The following is a 21,888-nucleotide window of genomic DNA, read 5'->3' on the forward strand; positions in this document are numbered from 1 at the left end:
AATATTAAAACCAAAATGGTTACAGAGGCAAATCTTCTGAGAATAAAACATCTGGCAACTTAAAGGGAATATCATAAATATCAGCTTTAAAAGAATCACAAGGATTATGTGAAGAATAGAATAAACCCAAATCTATTAACTCGGCCAATTACCTGCCAAGCCAGTAACTCACTCAGCAAATGCCTAGGTAGTTACTGAAGGCTTAAAAGCATGAATCCTGCATTCCAAGAAGGATCACTGGAGATCCACAGGACCATCCCCACACCCCCAACCCATACCAGCTGACACGTCAGCTGCCATCCACCCCCAGTGCTGGGGTGGCTGCTGCAGAACTGGCACTGTGTGTCATTTCAAGACACCCCTTTCACAAACATGGTACTCATCACCAAATCCTCCAACTATGTGAAACAAACTTTGATATTCGTTAAAAGTATTGGGGGAGGGGGACCAAAAGACCACCACACTACAGCAGGAAGATATTTATAAAGATTCTAACAGCTTTTATTACAAGGTGCAAGGTAGCATTTCATCCAACACTCACCAACGTAACACTGAACCATCATCTATGAAACGGTTCCAGAGAGCTCAAACACCACCACTAAACACAGTACCCATAATAAATCTCACATTACACTGTTTAGTGTTCAGACTTCACATCACCCCAAGAAAGTGTATCATTTTCTAGCAAACGTGTGGCAAAAAAGTCTGCTGCTTTATTGTTTGCCTATAAACACATCGGAACATGCCTTACAATTAAAAACTTTATTACAGCACTCCATGACATCAATATCTACTCGTGCTTAGTATCAGCCAGTTGTACCAAATACCGTAAAATACAAAATGATAGGAAATATAAACATCAATTTGTATTTCAAGTTTGTAACATTTTATTTACAAAAATAAGCTGGGAGGATCAGTTTACACCCCCGCAATATTTCCTGGGGGGACTATTTCACGCCATTTTTTTCTCTAATAATTTTTAGGGTTGCATTTGAATTCCTTCAGAATTGTGTTTGTCAACTAGAAGCTCAAGGAGGAGAGAAAAGGGGGAGCTGGGAGGGAGGGACGCAGGATGGGCAGAAAAACGCCGGCACATAATAAATGGCTTTTACGAAGACGGCACTGTGCCTCATGCACTAGGCGCTGCAAGCTCGCGGCGCAGACTCCACACCAAACGTCGGATGTACAGGAACTGCAGTCTTCTCTGGGCTCCGAAGGACACTTGTTCCCAACGTGACACTCTCGAATGGCGACTTTGAGGCAGACACTAAGACATGACTCCGAAGACAGGATTGTGGCGGCAGATGCTAGGGCCATACTCTTCATAGTCCTTCTTGGTGTGACAAACCTGAAAGAACTCGGGCTGCGAGAGGCAGCAGTGAGAGGCAGGTAGGGACCGGCAGAGGGGCATAAGCTAAAGCAATTAAGCACAGCGGAGCTCCTACGCCACACCTCCGCGCTTCTCCGGGCCACGGTGGAAGGCTCTGCCTCTCTGGGTGAACTACTGAAGGGCAGTCTGCTTCCGTTTCACAAGTGCGCTCAGGCATGGCGCAGAGCAGGGCACATGCTCCACGTGAGTAGGGCCCCCGGTCTGAACCCCAGCATCTCGGAAAAGGAGAAATACCCCTCACACTGATCTCCAGCACCACACACAAAACATTTTTACTCAGCCTCCATTTATTTAGGACCAAATATGTGCTGGCCTTAAATTAACAAATTTGAGGGGGAAAACTAATCATCACTTGGGAAAGTCATTGAGATTAGTGATTGATGAAAGATTTTTTTAGATTTCACTTATCCATGTTATCTGCATCCCAAGCAATGACACTTGGGAATTACCTGTTCCATTTAAATGATAATTAACATGTTTACATCTGACAGAATAAAATGTGTATCTATTTAAAACCACACAAGCAGAATACACTCTATCTAACCTTCAGAGACAATGTTTATCCAAATTCAACTCAAAACTCAAAACAAAAACCCAGAACAATATAGGAAGGTACTCACCGTAGAGGCCAGCATGGAGCCTCCAAACCACACGGCATAGCGCTGCATGTGATGTGTTATCACCTGCACCTCCACGGGCTTAGGCTGGAAGACAAACCAACTCACATTTAGTCCAAGCGGTGCAAGCAGGTTCTTACTCTGCCAGCTGGTAAGACAACGGCTCCCTCTGGGCCTTCCCTCCACCGTGAGGGCACAGGAACCTTCCCTTGAGTTCGTGGCACTCACACCAGCAGCAGGTGGTTCAGGGACCAAAGCAGACTGGCCAGCAGAGGTCACCACTTACACTAAAGCATCTGGACAGAACAGGAAAACACCCTGGCAAACCCAAAGGCCGGGCCCTGCAGAAGCGACTCCAGTGACAAAAGTCACCCTGCAAAGCCAAAGAACTGTCCTTTCCAGCAGCTGTCCCACTTGAGGGAGCTTCCCTTCTTGCTCCCACTTCCCTACCAAAGCCCAACCTTGGTCAGACATCCAAATGAAGTCACAAGCTAGTTAGGAATTATGCTGGAGGAAATCTTGGTTGTTTAAGTTTAACGAGAACATTTCCAAAGTACACCAAAGATCCCCACTGTCAATAAAGGGGTCCTGTTCATCATGCTACATGGCTGACCTCGTAAAACACAGAATGCTGCTGGCACTTCAGGCTGCTGAGAGCCAAGACTGAAGCTACCCTGGCACAGGGCCTTGGCCTGATGGTGTGCCTGGAGTGAGCCCAGGGAAGAAGCTCCTGCCGCCTCTGTGTGGTGCTCCTCACTCACACTCAGCTCTCCCTCCAGACACGGTCCTGCAGTTCTGCGTAAGGGTGAGCCACCGAGAGGCACCCGCATCTCCTACCTTTATTCTGCCACCGCTGAGCTCTTCACTAAGTTTTAATCTGGCATCCACCACTCTTTTTAAATCTCTCTGCAGTCGACGTCCAAAATCCCTGAACATCGTAGAGCCTCCTGAAAGAACGACATTCTAGAAGACACAAAGCAGAAGGTTGCCTGGATAAGCTCGCCCACCCACCACATTCCAGGAACTGCCCCACAGAATTCCCACAATCCACAGAGATCTAGATGAAGACACTAACCAGGCAAGTCAATGCTAACAAAACATGTGTGATCTCTTTTTTCCTACGACAACAATGTGCCAACAACTGTTCCTCTCGGCACTTTCCTTCACCCCTGCTGTGCGCTCCCTCTGGGCCTAGCAGAGCCCCCATCAGGATCAAGAAGCCCAAATGAAATGCAGGGTGGTGCACTCCTGTCATCCCAGCAGCTTGGGAGGCTGAGGTAGGAAGATCATGAGTTCAAAGCCAGCCTCAGCAACTCAGTGAGACCCTCACTCTACATAGAATACAAAAAAGGCTGGGGATGTGGCTCAGTGGTTAAGTGCCCCTGGGTTCAATTCCCAGTACCAAAAAAACCTGCACAAGCTAACAGACTGAGACCACCTTGTAAACACTGGGTCTCTACCTGCTGTGCCTCAACAATCCCTGGGGGAAGGACTTCCAACTAACTCCTGAGCCTTCTCAGCAGGAAGAAAGCACACCCAACTTGCCTGGAGAAAAGTCAAGAGAGCCATCCCTCTGCCCACCAAGGGCAACTGGCCACATCAGGCACTTGGTGGCAGGGGGACAAGTGTTGTTAAATTGCCTATCAGAGTTTGATGACAGAAAAGCCATCTTCTCTAGGGCTGCAGGATGTTGTGCAGGACAGTGAAAGTGAAATGAAGTATGACCTGACTCAACTCTTACAGAAAATGCCATTTGAAGAAACTGTAAGAAAAGATAAAAAAAACCCTTCCCTCAAAGAGCCAAAAAGGCCCTCCTTGAACCCTGCACTACACACGTTCCTCCCTGACCTGCCCGCATGCCTTGGGGAACTGTGGGACCAACTGCTGCCAGGCGCTCCCCCAGCCAGCACCCAGGCAGCTCCGTGTCTGAAGAGCAAACCCTCACCAAGTTCACAGGGAAGCAGACATCTCAAGGAACCATGGCACCCAGGTTATAAGTCACACACTGGGAACAGGCCTGTCCCATTTACTGCTGTCCTCAGGAAAGACAGCCAGTACTGCTAGAAGGGAGGTGTCGCCCACGCTGACCCCTGCAACAATGACAGAACAGAGGGCACCCAGGGTAAGACAGCTGAGGGTAGAAAAGGAAGAACAGGGCAAGACAAGCCACTAGCCATCTGGGCTTCTGCCTGGGGATCTTCTCCAACTCCATGCTGTGTCTGGAGAGGGAAGCATCAGCTCCAACAACCTACCAACAAGTTCTGGATAACCCACAGCCCTAACGCTCTAGTTACTGAGTTGGAAAGGACTGTCTGAGGCTATACTGTAAGGCCATAGCAGGGGCCATGGGAAGCCACCGCCAAATGGCCACTGGTGGTCTCACCAACTTGTGCTAACAGTTTTTTACCAGCTTCACAAGCCTCAAGTTAAATGCACTCTTAAGAGAGGGTATGGCCCAAGGGCTGGAGTGAGGGAGGCTCTGAACTGAACTCCCCCAGGCTCTCTGCAGTGGTGAGGAGCATTCTGGAAGCCCAATGCCCTTACCCATCCCTTGGTGCTTTTCTCAACTCTCCAACACAAGCAGGGCAGGCCCTGGGGCACCTCCCTCAGGGAGCCCATCTAGCGACACACGTTAGGGAAAGCACCTGCTGAGGCTCCCTGCCACCAGTAGAGGCAGTCTGCCATCACCCAAGGGCTTTGGGCTTCGACGCAACACATGCCTGGTCCTTAGAGTTAGGAGAGCCAGGCACCTACACTGCAGGTTCCTGGAGAGGTCTGACTCCCCTTTCCACCCAGACGATGGGCTGTAGAGCACCTGCCTCCTTCCCGACAAACTGTAAATCCAGACTTCCCAAGTCCACATCCTGTCTCCAGGTCAGTGTCATGAATGATCACTGCCATCCTGTCACCAGAAAGGGAGATCCTCAGTGCAGCAGGAGACTGCTTCAGCTGTCAGAGCCCAGGGACCACCAGCACAGCTGCATCAGAGGCAGCCCCTGGCTGCCACGCTCATGCAAGATGCCACCAAACAGCAAGTCAGGGGAACAATTTTAAATAATATAAAGCAGGTTTCCTTTCAGACAGGCATCTTAGCCTATAATGCTCTGGAGACACCCTAGACCTGTTTAGTATTAAGAATCACAACTTCAAAGCATTCCTGCTATCTTGATCACCTTACCCTAGGAAAAGCCTCAAATGGTTCCACTCTAATTACTGGCCAGACTGGCCCATGATTTTCTATAAAGACTGTCCCTGGCTTATATCCAATTAAGAATTACGAGAGCTGAGGGAAGAACAAGAACAGGACACAGCTTGATATCAGAGAATCCTCAGCTTTAGCTGAGGTTTTGTTTCCTTTTGCTATTGTCTTTCACTTATTTTTTTTTTTTTATTGTAAACAAATGGGATACATGTTGTTTCTCTGTTTGTACATGGCGTAAAGGCATACCTTTTTTAAAAACTCACTGCAAACCACTCCTTCAAAGGTTTCTCAGGCTATGACTAAGCAGCCCTGCCCTGTGGCTCAGAAGTCCCAGGCTCTGGTCTCCCACAGCCAGGGGCTTGGGCCAGTACGGAGGCTCTCACCTTGCTCCCCTCAGTGGAGACAGCCACAGAGCCAAGTCCCTTGATTACCACAGAAGTGCTTGGGAAGCTTGTTCTTCCCCAAACAACAAAAGATACGGGTCTGCTTTCAATTTGGGCACTGGATACCATCACCATACCATTAACAAGAATTTTCTGATGCCTAAACTCGAAACCGTGAGCCTGTGTTGCTTCAAGGGATGATGTGAGGGGCGTGGGATCCAGCTACTCCTTAAGCTCTATGGCTTCACCCCGCCAGCCCCACTGGAGAGCTGTATGTGCGCCATGTGCTTCCACAAGGGGCACACAGGCCACTGAAAGAGGAACCAGCAGCTCACTCCATTCGCTACTGCTGGGTTGAGGGTCTGAACAAGAAGCTCTCTCCAGTCTCAGTGTTAGGAAAAGCTGTCTGTTAGGAAAGCCCACTGGTTGTGACCACGTGGTCTCATGGGCCCTGTGACTTCCATTACAGAGTAAGGTATCCCTCTCTCTCTCTAGGCTGCTGGGGAGCTCAGCACCCTGTGGGCCTCTCTTTTGTGGCTAGGCAGGCCTGCATGGCTCTGCCCTTGGTCTACCAGGCTGCACTATTCTGCTATCCTCCTTTTCTCTTGCCTAGATTCCTTTAGCTGTTCCTTCCTTTTGTATTAGAAACACTCTCCTGACTGCCTCAAATTCTTCATGCTAGGAGGCAGGCAGACAGGTGGGGGACAGGGAGAGGTTATGCTGAAACAGAACTATCTTCAGGCAAAATAGGGTTAGTAGGTTCAATGAGACCAGTTTGAAAAGAACACTTGGTCTTTCTTTGGAAGTCCTTCCTTCTTCACTGAAGGAACTCAGCAGTCTAAACACACCTGTGATCATGGGAAGACATCCTATTCCATTCAACAAGCACCTCCTGCTGGTTCAGAGGTACTGAACTGAAATAAAGCCTGCAAGTGACCCTGGAGAGCAGACTCCAAATCTGATGCTGGTGTTCACTCAAGCTTGAGAAGGAACCGCAACCTCCTAAGTCTAGAGATTCCTAAAGGCCCATGCTGGGGGAACGGCGCAGTGGCAGAGCACCTGCCTAGCATACGAGTGGCCCTGTGCTCCATCTCTCAGCCCTGCAAAAAAATAAAGTTTAAAATGTAAAAATCAACCTTTAAGATAGTATCTCTCATTTGGAGACACACAATCTAAAAATAGTATTTTCAATCTCCTAATGCATTTCAGACTTTTAAGAAGGAACTCTAGTCACTTCCTACAATTGTTTTAAGAAATACAAGTCATTCTGTGAGTGAACCTTAATTTTCACTGCAGAGTGTGAGAGGAGTGGATGCGACACACTCCGCAGTCTCGAGCAGCCAACGCCACTGTCCCTCTGGTATCCCCATGTGCCACCTCTCACAAGAATGCCAGAGAGTGCACAGTAGACGCAGCCAAGTGCCACGCAGCAAGAGCCCAGTCATTTCAGGAGTAGGCGTCCAGCTCAGGAGGACCTGTGAGGCAAGGCCCAGACCCACTGACAGGGAGGGCCAGGCCTCTCTCACAGCACCTGTCTGTTACCCAAAACCATCACTTCCTCACTGGTAATGCAACATGACCAGGAGTTCCCCTGGTCAGTACGCTCAGTCAAGGTTGGTGAAGTCTCTCCTTCGAAGACAGAACCAGAAAACACACAACCACAGTGAAGCCTGGATAAAACATGAGCGTGAACACCGGCCACATGAGGACAGTCCTCGTCATTGGGAGGGCTCTGGAGAAGTCAGAAAATTCAAATAGTGGGCTGGGGCTGGGGCTGAAGCTCAGTGGTAGAGCACGTGCCTCGCATGTGTCAGGCACTGGGTGCGATCCTCAGCACCACATTAAAAAAATAAACTTATTGTGTTCATCTACAACTAACAATGTTTAAAAGAAAATAGAAAACTCAGACAGTAATCTCCACAGAGTTGAAAAAGTACTCAGCAAACATTAAGAATGTCCAACAGGAGATACAACTAAAGGGCAGAAATAGAAATACCAATTCAGGGGCTCTGAGGCCAGGTACAATGAGATCTGCATACACAAAACACACAGCGTGTAATGCATATTTATACTTCATAACAAGGACAACAGATGAAGAAAACAGCCAGAACTGAATCAATTAAGACCCTGAAAGTGGCAAGTGGTGAGATGATACAGCAATGCACCCCACCTGGCCACAGCAAGTGGACAAGATGAAGCAGACAAGTGGTCTTCCTAACTGTCCCAAGTGGATAAGACAACCCTTGATGTTTCCCCAACCACCAAGTGCATAACATAACCTTCAGTGCCTCCCTGACCACCCCAAGTGGATAACACAACCCTCAGTTTCTCCCGGACCATCCCGAGTGGACAGGACATCCTGGGTGTCTTCCCAATGATCCTGAATAAATAAGCTGACCCTCAGTGATCACTGTAAGTGGACAAGATGGTCTCATGAACAGGTCAGCTATGCAGGCTCTGAGAAGGCTCACTGGCTGTTCTGCCATGTCCTAAGCCCTCTCAGGCTTCTGTCCTACAAGCAGATCATCTGTACCTGGCAGCTCTACAGGTGTTACTGACTTTGTTGTGACAGAATATAGCTCAAATACAAAACTGGACTTAAAATACAACTAGGTTCACATTAGACCCATGGAATGATATCAGACCTTCATAGAAATCCTATCGTCCTAAGACAGACACAGGGGTTCTTGTGCATACAGCTCTGTGATCATCTTAAATCACTCACATCAGTTACAGGTATCCAAAAAGATACTGGAAGAGAACACATCTGTCATCAGAAAACTTCAGACGGGCCAGTTTATCCCAAAACACTAAGAGCTGGATTTTAAAGACAGAGAATATGCAATACAGAACATCGTCACACTGCATTTTTTAAAATGGTAAATTAGACCAGGTGTGGCAGCTCAGGAGGCTGAAGGAGGAGAATTGCGAATTCAAAGCCAGCCTCAGCAACTCAGCAAGGTCCTAAGTCACTCAGTGAGAACCTATCTCTAAATAGAATATTAAAAAAAAAAAAAAAGGGCTGGGGATGTGGCTCAGTGGTTAAAGCCCCTGGGTTCATTCCTGTGGTAAATTACATCTAGAATGGCCATTTATTTTTCAAGTAAATTTCTATTCACAGGCTGGGTTACAGCGGTAAATTGCCTGCCTAGGAATGCAGAACCCCAAGAAATTTCTATTCACGTTTTTCAAGAAATCACTGTTAAAAGTTATTTTAATACATTTAAATTCCATTTTTATAAAAAGGCAAGTTTTAAGTCAACAAGATTATATGAATTTTTAAACACTTTGAAAAATTTTTATTTAGAAATAATATCACATTTAGCATTAAGTGACAAACCCTTTGATTCAGATTTAATTCGGTACCGTTACTACTATGGGAAAGTGTTATTTGCTTTATCACCTGTGCTTCCCTCGCTCCCTCACACATTTCTTTGGAACCAGCTAAGAGTAAATCATACACATCATGGCAGTGTACTCCTAAATATCTTAGTATGTATTACTAAAAACAGGGACCTTTCTCCTGTAACCACAGTACAATTGTCACTTCATAAAGTAACACTGTTATGAAACTTTACTGTTCCTATTCAACTCTTGTCATTTGATCTATTAATATTCTTCACAGCATGTTTTTCTCTCCAGGCCAGGATCCAATGTGAGGTCAGGTTTTGCAATTACTCATCACGTCTCTGCAATGGATTTTTTAATTAAAAAATAATTCACCAGGGTATGAAAATAAATGTTCATCATGATACTTCAGAAGCACTGCAAGATCTTGAGCTGCCATCAAAGGCATAATGTATGAGTCATTTTTCATTTATTCACAAAATCATAAAAGCAGCATTATGATCATATGTTGTGGCCAAATGATTTTAGATAAAGTTGCCCAAGTACTTTAAGAGAAAAGGACAGTCTTCTTCAGAAAATGCTGTTGGCATAATTGATATCCACAGGAGAGAAAAAGAGCATCTACTTATTACTTCACCTCATGTACACAATTAATTCAAAATGCATCACGGATTTAAATATAATGGTTAAAACTACCAAATTTCTAAAACAAAATATTAAAAACCTTCATAATGGGTAGGCAAAAAAAATTTAGAAAAAGAATGAACAATTAAAGAAGAAACTTGATAAACTAGACTTCATAAAATAAACATTTATATTCTTCAAAAGATATGATTAAAAAATTTTTAAAAACAGTAAGACTAGGGGAAAATATCTGCAATACTCACACTTGACAAAAGACTCATATCCAGAATATATAAAGAACATGTACAGCTCAATAAGCTCAATCAATGAATCATACACAGACGGGCAAAAGATCCAGGCACTTCATAACATATGCAAATGCCCTACAAGTGCACAAAAAGACACTCAACATCTGTGATGGAGATCATACCAATAAAATGCACTACACATCAGGTTTAGGCTAAGATATGAACAAAGCAACTCTCACACTGCTGGTACAACCGCTTTGGGAAAAGCTGGGTGATTTCCACAAAATCAACCATACACCTAGCATGTGACAAAGCAACTGCACTCCTAAGTATACACCCAAGGAAAGCAAATATATCCACAGACCTTTGGATATAGAGTCAAATGTTCATAACAGGTTTTTTTTTTGTTTTTTTGTAAGAACCAAAAACTGGAAACAACCCAAATGTCTATCAACAGAAAAATGGACAAATGTGGTGTAGCCATTTGTGGGAATGCTACTTAGCAACAGAAAGCAATGAACTGACACCACTCACAAGCATTAGCTGGGTAAAAGCCCAGGGGTCTCAAATGCACAACAATCCCAAAAGGTAGTGCTTGCTGCAAAAACAAACAAACAAATAAATAAGCAAACAAAACCAGGCAACATCCCTGGGAACTTGCAAAGTAGGAAAGCCAGTGAGTAGAGACCACTGCAAGCATGAAGACTCTGCTGGCCTGGCCCTGGCTGCAGGAGGCATCTAGAGTATCACGCCATCCTTGAATGGAACACTGCAACAGTTCTACTGGCCATGGGCACTACTTTAGGCATTTCCACAGATCAGCGCACTGCACCTTCCCATAAATCTGCCCCATTCCTCTGAGAAGGGTATGAAGCACAGTGAGATCAAGTGATCTGACAGGGGCGATACTCACGCCCACAGTCCAGGTGCTCACCACTCTCACACTAGTCCACAGTGTCGCCCTTCCAGGGACACAGTCTGCAGCCCCACCCTGCTGGCTGATCCATCTGTGAAGCAGCTCTCGGCACACAGGCTGAAGTCTGTGCCCCGGCCCTAGGCTGGCCCTTGGCACCACTGCCCACCTTCCCACCTAACTGCCTATCAAGATTCCAAGACAGCTGAATGTCCGCCATCAAACTTCAAGTCCAATGATGCTATTTCCTTCAACCACTTCTCCCAAGACATCCTTCAAGGCCTCTCACTATTCTGATGACCCTCCTCAGATGTACTTCAAAACTTAACAAGCCTCTCACAACATGAGCCCTCCCCCATTCACACCTCACAATCTCAGCAAAATGGAACACAATAAACTCTTTTAAGTTAGTGACATGGAATCCTGCCCTTGGGGCCTGTCAAGATAAAACAATCTATCATCCCTTAATACAGCAAAGCATGGGGCTCGGGATACAGCTCAGTTGGCAGAGTGCTTGTCTAGCATGCACAAGGCCCTGGGTTCATCCCCATCACCACCAAAAAAATTAAAAAATAATAATAATAATAAATAAATAAATTTATATATATATATATATAGAGAGAGAGAGAGAGAGAGAGAGAGCGAGCGCGCGCGCGCGAGCACACAAAGCATGATGTAAGGCCATAAAAAACCTCTTCATCCAAAGCAGTGGGAACAAAGTCCAGAGACTCCATCTCCTGCCTGAGCACACTCCTCAGACAGACTCATGCAGAGGTCACCTGCACAGCTTAGGGACAGCGAGGCCCACACACCAAGACCAGCATTAGTTCCTGTTCCCGTTTCGTTTCCTCCTCAGCATCTACACTGTCTGGCACTCACTCAATGCTTTATCTGTCTGCTGCCCTACACAGGTGTAACCTCCATCATGGCAGGGATTTGGCTCCTGTTTTGGTCACAGCTGATTCTACAGTGTCCAGAACACCACCAAGAGATGGCAGTCCCATAAACATTACCCAGAAAATAAACAAATAAAGGACCTCGTAGAGTCTATGAGACATCCTGCTCACTGTCTTGGATCCATCTCCACCCAGCCAAAGGCTAAACTTCTACACTAGACCTTCAATAAATCTTTAGCCAAAGGGGAATTTTCTCACTCCTTTCATTTCTACAATGTACAGTCTTTGTTAGAATCTAGTAATAAGAGATTAAAAACTCAAAGTGTACTAATCTGGAAAAGTTAAATCAAATATGATTTATTATAAAATCATATAACAAAATTTCTCTCTTTCCCCTCCATGGAATTAATTCAAATAAGAACATATTTTATACAATTATTCTATCAGATTAAAATAAAACTGTAGCATTTTCTCTGAACTAAGTCTAAATTAGTGTTATATCATTTCAAATTTGCAGACCGTCCTAACAATCATGGATTTGCTCATATACTACCTTACATTATTCACTAGATTTTTATCTCTACATGTCTTGCTTTTTTTAATTTGTAAGGGTCACTTAATTTATGATCAGTATTAACAGTGTCAGTGACTATGCTGTTTCTTATCTCATGTAAGCATCACAACAACATTCTGAAGTAGGTTTTCTTACCCCATTATGCAGATTAAAACCCTAATGGTTGAAAGTTAAATAACCAGCCCAAAGCCACAAAGCTAGGAAATGCAGTCCTGCCACGTTAGCCCTCCCGTGCTCCTGGCCGTGGGGGTAGAGAACAACAACATCTACTTAGTACTTAAAATGGTACACAACGTTCACTGCATAGCAAGTGCTGTGCTTCGAGCCTTTACAAGGGTTACAAAGGGTTACCTAATTGCATCTTCCAACAACACCCACCACGCCCATCCTGCAGCTGGGGAAGCAGAGGCTCTGAGAGGCTAGCAGGCAGGCGCTGTGATGCTAGGAAGGGCTCCGTGATGCTAGGAAGGGCTCCGTCAGCGTGAAAGCCCAGGTGGTGTGCCTGCGGAGCCTCCACTCTTAAAGATGAAGACATGACAGTAAGAACGCTCAACAAGCTTTCAACAGAAGCCAAGACTCATGTGATCCATTCTAAAGGCAGTTTAATCGAGAAAGCAAAGTGATTCCTCATCAGCAGACCAGTAAATTTCATGGGTTAGGATTCTATCCATCAGAAATCTTCTGGAAAGGCATTTTCCCAGTACTCAGTTTCCCTCCCACAAGTCCATTTAAAATTTTGAGTGGAAATCCAAATGTATTCAAAGACCTGGTGAGCCAGGTAAGCATTTTAGCCAAAAAGTCATCTACTTCATTCAAGTCAGCAAACTCTCTCAAATCGGAATCATTTGACTCAAAAATCTTAATTACAGACTCTCACATAGGCAGATTACATCCCACACAAAAAAAGTGTTGTGGTAGAAAAATACCAGAACCTAAATGTAGAGAAAGAGCTGGTACTGACAAGATGCATCAGATCTCCATGAAAATAATGTTTTTGAAGAGTTTTAATTACTTAGGAAAGTGCTTATGACATAATGCCAAGGATTATGTCACAGGATAGAAAATATAATCATTACACAATACATCTATGTACCTGTTTATACTTCAGGATAATAAAAAGAAAACACAGAACAATAAGAATGATTTCAGAATGACTTCTGCTTTTATCAAAGTTTTTATAATTTATCCTCTAAGATGATCACCAAAGGAATATGAAAATTAATGGGATTATTTCTATATGTAATTTGTTATATGCTTATAAAGGATCTTGAAATGTAACCAAAAAACTCAAACAAAAAGAATGTACTGAAATACTTAAAATCTTACCACACTTTAATAAAGATAAATAATTCAAGAAATAATGAAAAAATTTTTGTACATCTCAAATCTTCTACAATGAGCATAGATTTTAAATTAGATATAATGATCTTTGCTCACAGATAGAATCTAAGTTTCCTACACTGAAACTGGGATTTTACAAGGCAGCTCTCCAACGGCCCTCCCCTGAGTGGCTCCAAGTCCTGACTGCATAGTGTATCTTTTGCTTGGTGCGAAGACACCATCTGTTTATTAAGTTCACGGTACTGATCGGACTTTTTTAAGAGCCAGCAACAATTACACAGTAACTCATCTTGCTGTGTAAATGTGTACCTTATGATGTCAAATAAAAGCCTCAATTTTAAATCACTTCTGCAAATGAAAAGGTCCTACCTCTTGCTGGCTAGAGAACATTACAGCCCAAAGCATTAACACAACACATAACCTGTTGGCCTCCTGAAATTTAAGTCAGAAAGATTTAAAATAAAACCTACATAAACAGCTAAGCTCTTTTCTTTAATATCTAATACCTATTAAAACCTAACTGCCAACTCCAGCAATGCTAAGTATATCCTGTGCTAGAGGCTATTTGGCAGGCCCACAGCGCCACCTATCGGTCACTGTATATACAAACTGCCTGCCGGACACTGAAGATGGCTCAGTGGACTGTGGGTGTGGCTCGCAGGTGGAGCACTTGCCTAGGGTACAAGAGGCCCTGGGGGCTCAACCCCCAGTATCACCCAAAAGAACAAGCAACTCATATAAATTGCCTTCTCCTCTCTACTTAGATGTCCCGATGCTACAGGTTACACTCCCAACTCTGTGAGAAGCCTGTCATTACTACATTGTGGGTTTGGTTTTTGTTTTGTTTTGGTACGGGGAATAGTACCCGAGGTACTTAACCCTGAGCCACATCCCTTTCTTTTTTCTTGGGGGGGTGAGGGACAGGATCTCATTAAGTTGCTGAGGCTGGCTCTGAACTCACGATTCTCCTGCCTATTACGTGTTCTTTTTTTTTTTTTAATAATAATTTTTTATTGGTTGTTCTTAGTTATACATGACTGTGGAATCCATTTTGATAAAATTATACAAGCATAGAACATATCTTATTCTAATTAGGACCCAATTCTTGTTCTTGAAAGGTTTTCCTTCTCTAGGAACAAGAGGTTTTTGGTTTTTTTGCATTGCTGGAAATTGAACCCAGGGCAAGAATCATCCACAAATCTCTCTTCCTGACTCTTTTTTCTTCAACTCTGTAATCTGGCCTCTGCCCAACTCCTCTCTCAAGGCTGTTCATCTGCTGGTGGTGACCGCTCAGTCCTCATCTTGTGGGACCTCTCTGTGTGACCCGACAGGGTAAATGACAGCTCTCTTCCCTAGCTTCCAGTTCTCTTCTCTTGGAGACTGCTCCTTCTTGGTCTCTGTGATGGTTAATTTTGTGTGTCTACCTGGCCAGGCTACAGAACCTGCTGATTTAACCAAAGCTTACCTGGGGGTTGCTGTAAGAGTACTGTGTAGGTGTGACTAACACTAAGTAACACATCATAGAAGGGGATGATCCACCCAGCTAAGGCCTTAAAAGCAAAAACTGAGGTTTCTCAGAAGAGAATTATGTCTCAAAACTGCAGCGCCAACTTCTGCCTGAGCTTCCGGTCAACCTGTGTGCCCTATAAAATTTGGACTCACCAGCTCCACTATCATGAGCTAATTCCTTAAAATAAACCTACAGATACACAGATAGATAGATGTGGAGGCATAGAGATACGCTTGAAGTTCTGCTTTTATGGAGAAGAGTCACTGGTACAGCCTCGAGTCACCTTTCTCTGCCAGCTGCACATGCTGCCACCTCCTCTCCCCTCCCGGGCACTCTCCTTTGGTGCCATCCTCTCACAGACCTTCCTGTCTATCCACACATGATGATACTCCACTCGTTACATCCAGCCCAGAACTTCTCCCCACGCTTCCAACCTACACATGCAACTCAACACCTCCAGCAAATTTAAGAACTCCCCCTTTGACTCCTCCAATGGGCTCCCCTGCTGCTGTATACCCGCCTCCCCAAGCAAGTAAGAAGTCTGCCCTTCAGAGCACTCAGTGCGTGCTGGGAGCCAGCTTGGACTGGTCAGCAAGGACTGATTATTGAATTTCAGCAACTTTGTGTACCAATTGTTAAGCAACCACTTTTAAAAATTAGGTTACATAAACTTACAATTAAATAAATGGTATTAAAAACAAAGGTAATGAGAGGAAATCTAAGATAGCAGAATATGCGAGGTCACGTTCCTGATTGTTCGTGGCAAGAAACCAAGAAAGCAGACACGCAGCTTTTCTGCAAAATGGCATTCAGTGAAGACCCTGGAGCCCACCTAAGCCTAAACCCAGGAACTCCGCCCACAGGACCACCTCGCTGACTCCAGCAATCCAGGGCTGGAGCATCACTCTCCAGAAGACCCCACCCAACACTGCTGAGAAGAGAAGCTGAGGCTCTTCTGAACTTCAACACAAAAAAATTCTTTAACTTTTCATCAACATATTTTCTCTTTTCTTTTATTCTTTTTCACTGTTGAATTGTGACCTTAGTGGGTACATGGACATTTATACGGTTTCCATTTTTTTTTCCTTATCTCTAGCATTTTTGAAGCCAGTCATTTTACAAAGGTTAGTTTTTTATGAAGTAGGATGTTTGATTAGTATATTTTAGTTTTGTACTTTTATTTTTATTTTTAAATTTTTAAAATTTTTGCTCTTTCTATATTTTTCTTCCTTTTCCCTTAATTCTTTCTTCTGCTAACAGCCAATCTCTATTGTTTGCTTTCATTCTTCCTTTAATCTTTTACTTCTGTCTTCTCCCTGCCTCCCTCATAATCATAATATCCTAAATCACTTCTGTTCTCTCCCTGTCCACCATTTAAATATATAAACACTTTTGCAAACTTGCTGTTTTTATTATAGGCAATAACTGAACATATCATTTCTATTTATTGTAATAATTAACATTACAGATGTCACAGTAAGAACTATTTGCTCTAAACTGTTTGCATTGGTTGTTATTATTTGTCTCCCCCTAAACAGTGAGGTACTGGAAACCAGGGACACTATAAGTCCACAGGGTAGAAACTCTACTGCCTCAGATTCATACTGTTAGATGGGTAGACACACCAACAACATGAAAAAGCAAGGGAACAAATTGCCCCAAACAAACCAAGATACTCCAATAACAGAATCTATCAACATCACAGTGGAAGAAATCTCAGAGAAGGAGTTTAGAATGTATATAAACTGGGTTAGGGTTGTGGCTCAGTGGTAGAGCACTTGCCTAGCATGTGTGAGGCACTGGGTTCAATTCTTAGCACCACATATAAATAAATGAATAAAATAAAGGTCTATCAACATATAAAAAACTTTTTAAAAAATAATGTATATAAACTGATCTACAATAAAGGATGATATAGGAGAGGAAATACAGGTAGCAAAAGATCACTTCAATAAAAAGAGATTCTGAAAAAAAAAAAAAAAACAGAAGTCCTTGAAATGAAGGAAACAATAAATCAAATTAAAAATTCAGTAGAAAGCACCACCAACAGATAGACCACTTTAAAGACAGAACCTCAGGCAATGAAGACAAAATACATAATCTTGAAAATAGAGTTGACCACGGAGAGAAGATGTTAAGACACCTGAACAGAACTTCCAAGAATTATGGGATAACATGAAAAGACCAAATTAAAGATTTATTGGGACAGATAAAGGTGTAGAGATACAAACCAAAGGAATGCACAATCTTTTCAAAGAAGTAATATCAGAAAATTTCCCAAATCTAAAGAATGAAATGGAAAATCAAATACAAGAGGCTTATAGGACCTCAACTGTGCAAAATTACAACAGACCCACATTAAAGCACATTATAATGAAAATGCCTAGCATACAGAACAGGTATAGAATTTTAAAGGCTTGAAGAGAAAAACATCAGATCACATATAGGGGAAAACCAATACAGACCTCAACTCATTTCTCAACCCAGACCCTCAATGTCCTGGAGTAACATATACCAAGCTCTGAAAGAAAATGGATGCCAAGCAAGAATCCTATATCTAGCAAAATTAAACTTCAGATTTGAAGATGAAATAAAAACCTCCCATGAGAAACAAAAATTAAAAGAATTCACAACCTTCAGAATATTCTCAACAAAATATTCCATGAAGATGAAATGGGGAAAAAAAAAGTGAAAACCAGCAGAGAGGAACTGCACTAAAGGAACAGCACATCAAAGAAAAACTAATTCAAATTAAAAACTAGAAATAAACCAAAATGACGGGGAACACAAATCATATCTCAATACTAACCTTGAACACCAATGGTGTAAACTCATCTATCAAAGGACATAGACCCGCAGACTGGATTAAAAAACAAGATCCAACAATATGCTGTCTCCAAGAGACTCACCTCATAGACAAAGACATCCACAGACTGAAGGTGAAAGGAAGGGAAAAAGCAGCATTCATATGGATCACGTAAACAAGCAAGGGTTTCTATCCTCATATCAGATACAGTGCACTTCAAGCTGAAGTTAATTAGAAGGAACAAGGAAGGGCATTTCATACTGCTTAAGGGAATTATACATCAACAAGACATAACAATCATAAATATATATGCTCCAAACAATGGAGCATCTAGGTACATCAAATGAACCCTTCGCAACTTCAAGAATCAAATAGACCACAACACAATACTGGGTTTGAACATTTTTATCCATACATATGAATATAAAAAAGTGTGTGTGTGTGTATATATATATATATGTAAAAATATACATGAAAATATTTAAATGGATATGGATTTGTATATAGTTATTTTTCTTTGCTTTGGTAAGATATAGGGCATGATTATGCAACTGAATATATATGAAAATTTATGCACAGGATTTGGGTTACAATTAGGTGCATACATATATATATATATGTGAATGTATATGAACATATATGGAATATATATGTGAATATATATATGGACATTCAGTAATATAACTTTCCTTTAAAAGGCTCATGATTATGGGTAGTGTTAGGTTTAGTTCTGAGTTATGGCTTCGGTTTAGGGGATGGGTTACCTTTGGAACATATATATCAAGATATATGAATATAAATATGAATATGGAGGAAATATTATATACCAAAATTTATATATACTTTTATCTATGAATATTTTTAAGGTAAGCATTATTATACTACATGTGAAATCTGGGTTATGCCTATGGAAATGAGTATATATATTAAAAAATCTATGGTTTTTATGTAAATTTATGAACTTATATCCCAAAATACCTAGGTACATTCATGTAAAATGTTGTGATTTATGTAAATAAAGGCTTCTCTGAGGTATGTTGGAAGATATAAGACTGATGTAGAAAAAGAGGGTTAGTTTAGGGATTGAACATTTTTATCCATACATAGGAATACAAATATGAATATATGTAAAAATATAAATGAAAATATTTAAATGGAAATAAATTTGTATATAGTTATTTTTCTTTACAGATGGATGTTTACAATTTGTTTTAATCATAGTTTATGATTATGTAACTGAATATATATGAAAATGTATGAGCAGGAATTTGGTTACCATTAGGGCATATTCATAGATATAGATATCTATATGTATTATATAGATATAGATATATAATAGATATGTATATATATGAATGTACATAAACATACATAGGAATACATATATGAAAATATATATGGATATTGAAATTAAAAATAAATAAAATTACATTTAAAAAGAAGAAAAGGAACCTGCTCCTTTTCCTCCTGCCTCACCAAAATCTCACTGGTACTGTGAAGCCTCTCCTCTCCCTATCCACACATCTTCCTCCACACTCCACTGCCACCACTTGCCACTCTGAGCGGTCCTGCCTTGCCACAGCACCACAGCACCACAGCAGCCTCTGACTGCTCTTCCTTTACAACTCCAGCCCACATCCCCTGGTGCGACCCAAGCACTCTTCTAAAGCCATCATGTCACATCATACCCTTGCCTTAAACCCTCAATGTCTGCATGAAAAACTCTGACCCACTGCAAGGTCCTCCCTCCAGCTGGATGTGTCACATCTCTCCTGGAAACCCCGGTGAGCACTCCAGGGCTCCCACACCTTCTCCAGCACACCCTGCATCACCTAGCCCTGACCACATCCCAGGCTCCTCGCTCATCGTTCTATGTTATTCACATGTAGGTTCAGACGCGGTCCTCTCAGATACACAGACACGCTCCACTCTCCTTTACCCGTGGCCCTCAACCCGGTTATTTGAACAAACTGATTTAATTAACCAGTTAATTAAATTACATGAAGTTTTTAAAACGCTGCTCCCTGGTTGCAGCAGTCACGTTTCAGGGCTCATCGGCACATGTGACTGGTGGCCCTCCGCCATGGCAGAGTGCCACGTGAGAGCAGGGGCCCCAGGCTTCCCCACTGCCATGCTCAGCACACAGGGCAGCACATGCTGCCCACCTGCTCCCTCATGCCTGTGTGAGGCCTGGCATTCTGCAGGTGCTCAACACTTACCAATGCTGCCAAAGCAACGGAGCACCACACTGACGTCTCCATCACCCTTTTACTGCAGTTAGCTTCTTTAGTTTTTAAATACCGGGTATGGCATCCAGGGCCTCACAAGCCCTCTACCACTGAATTACATCCCAGCCTTTTTTTATTTTTTCTTTTGACATGGTCTTAGTTGCCCAGGCTAGCCTCAAAACTCATAATCCTCCTGCCTCAGCCTCCCAAGCCACTGAAACCACAGCTGTGCATCACAGCACCTGCCTTGAGTAAGTTTCTTGAAGTACTCTCAACTGGGCAAGTCCATGACCAACTGCTGACATCAGGCTTCCATTTCCAGTAAGACAAAAATATCTTGCCATTTTCAATATATTAGGAAGAATCAATCAAAAGCTATGGGGGAATATGAATGTGCAGTTAGGACTGAAAGAGCAGAATTCTGAAACCTCCTCTGCGTGCTACCCTGCCCAAACCAAAGCAGCTACCTTCTCATCTGCTCACATACTAGACTTCAACCAGAATGCATCCGAAGAAAGGCTTATCTGAAAATGGGTGAAAATAACAATGATATAAAATTTCCTGATTTTGTTTTTAAATATTAAAGATATTTGAACTCATTTGGCATGAATAAGAAATAAAATGTATTTAAATCTTTTGCTTTGCAACATAGTTTTCTGATTAAAAGGCAATAAGATAATCATAATATGCCCAACTCAAGAATTTATTACAGAAAAATCTGCCAACTGTATCAAGAGGTGTTCGCATCATCTTGACAAACATAATGAACAGAATTTTCAACAACCTCCAATCGCCTGCTAAAGGAGGTTGAGACATTTCCTTGATGCCCTGTCCTCCCTCCGAGCCTTCTTTCCCAGCTCCCTACTTCCCTCTGATTTCATGATCTTCCCACACCGGGCTGGTGACCCCCACCAGCTCCACAGGCCATGCCTAAATTGGCTCAGATGACACCTTCTCAAAGCCTACCCTGATCCTTTCTAATTAAATATAATCTGCCCCTTCTCTGCATTATCATAATTTGCATGAATCACTTTAATGACATTTAGCTTGCAGTGGTTCCCATTAGAGTTATTTCAGTACTTTCAGCTTTTTAAATAAGCACTTGAAGAACCATACCTCACACACATGTAAAATCCCCTAATTTAACAAGATACCACACGAACAGAACAGAGAAAGAGACGTCCAGTTATATTACAAAGCAACTCAAATTGGCTTAGTTCATAATTAACAATGTAATTTCAAGCAAAATCTGTTTGGATAGAAGAAGCTCAAGGCTGTTTCTGAATAAAAGTGTGATACCTGGAGAATAGTGAGCCTCAGAGAAGTCAGTCTGAAACTACCTCTGCTGATACTGCCCCTTAAGTTGAAGCATGCTCTCTCACTCCTTGAGTACACAGACAGTGCAAACGGAAACTTTTAAAATCTATTAGGAAATACAAGTAACTAGGTTAAATACCCTGTATTTGCTAAAACCACCTCTCCCAATCCTCACCCAAGCAGAACCACTGCTGAGACCATGCTCAACCATGTATCAACAATGGATTCTCTTCCTACCTCCTCCAGACCAATGATCCACAGGGAACAGCTGACTTACACATCCATCAACACCCATGGTAATCACTCTAAACACAGGGACAGTCAGTGGCTGACATCATCCTTCCTACTCTTTATTGTATACCTCCTATAAGAATGGCTCTGAAAGGACATTTTCACCCAACTAGTATCTTGCCATCTCATGACACCAAGTGACCACTAGTACCACTGCGGTCTGACCACTCTGCAGTTGTCTTTGGTGCCTCCCAGCACTC

The 21,888-nt window shown here is 42.7% G+C and overlaps 1 protein-coding gene across 3 annotated transcripts in view; it reads right to left on the reverse strand.

Annotated features, from left to right (window-relative positions):
• Positions 1-475: 475 nt before the first annotated feature.
• Positions 476-21,888, reverse strand: part of ACTR3B (actin related protein 3B) — a 73,471-nt gene continuing 52,058 nt past the window's right edge. For all 3 annotated transcript variants that reach the window (XM_079151054.1, XM_079151055.1, XM_079151056.1), the window contains 3 exons: positions 2,845-2,970; positions 2,011-2,094; positions 476-1,363 (listed from right to left, as the gene is read on the reverse strand). In XM_079151054.1, coding sequence (XP_079007180.1) covers positions 1,268-1,363; positions 2,011-2,094; positions 2,845-2,970 — 306 coding nt within the window. In that variant the 3' untranslated portion in view covers positions 476-1,267. The remainder of the gene's footprint in view (positions 1,364-2,010; positions 2,095-2,844; positions 2,971-21,888) is intronic.

The sequence above is a fragment of the Sciurus vulgaris genome (assembly GCF_902686455.1).
Source record: "Sciurus vulgaris genome assembly, chromosome: 8".
Taxonomy (NCBI): Eukaryota; Metazoa; Chordata; class Mammalia; order Rodentia; family Sciuridae; genus Sciurus; species Sciurus vulgaris.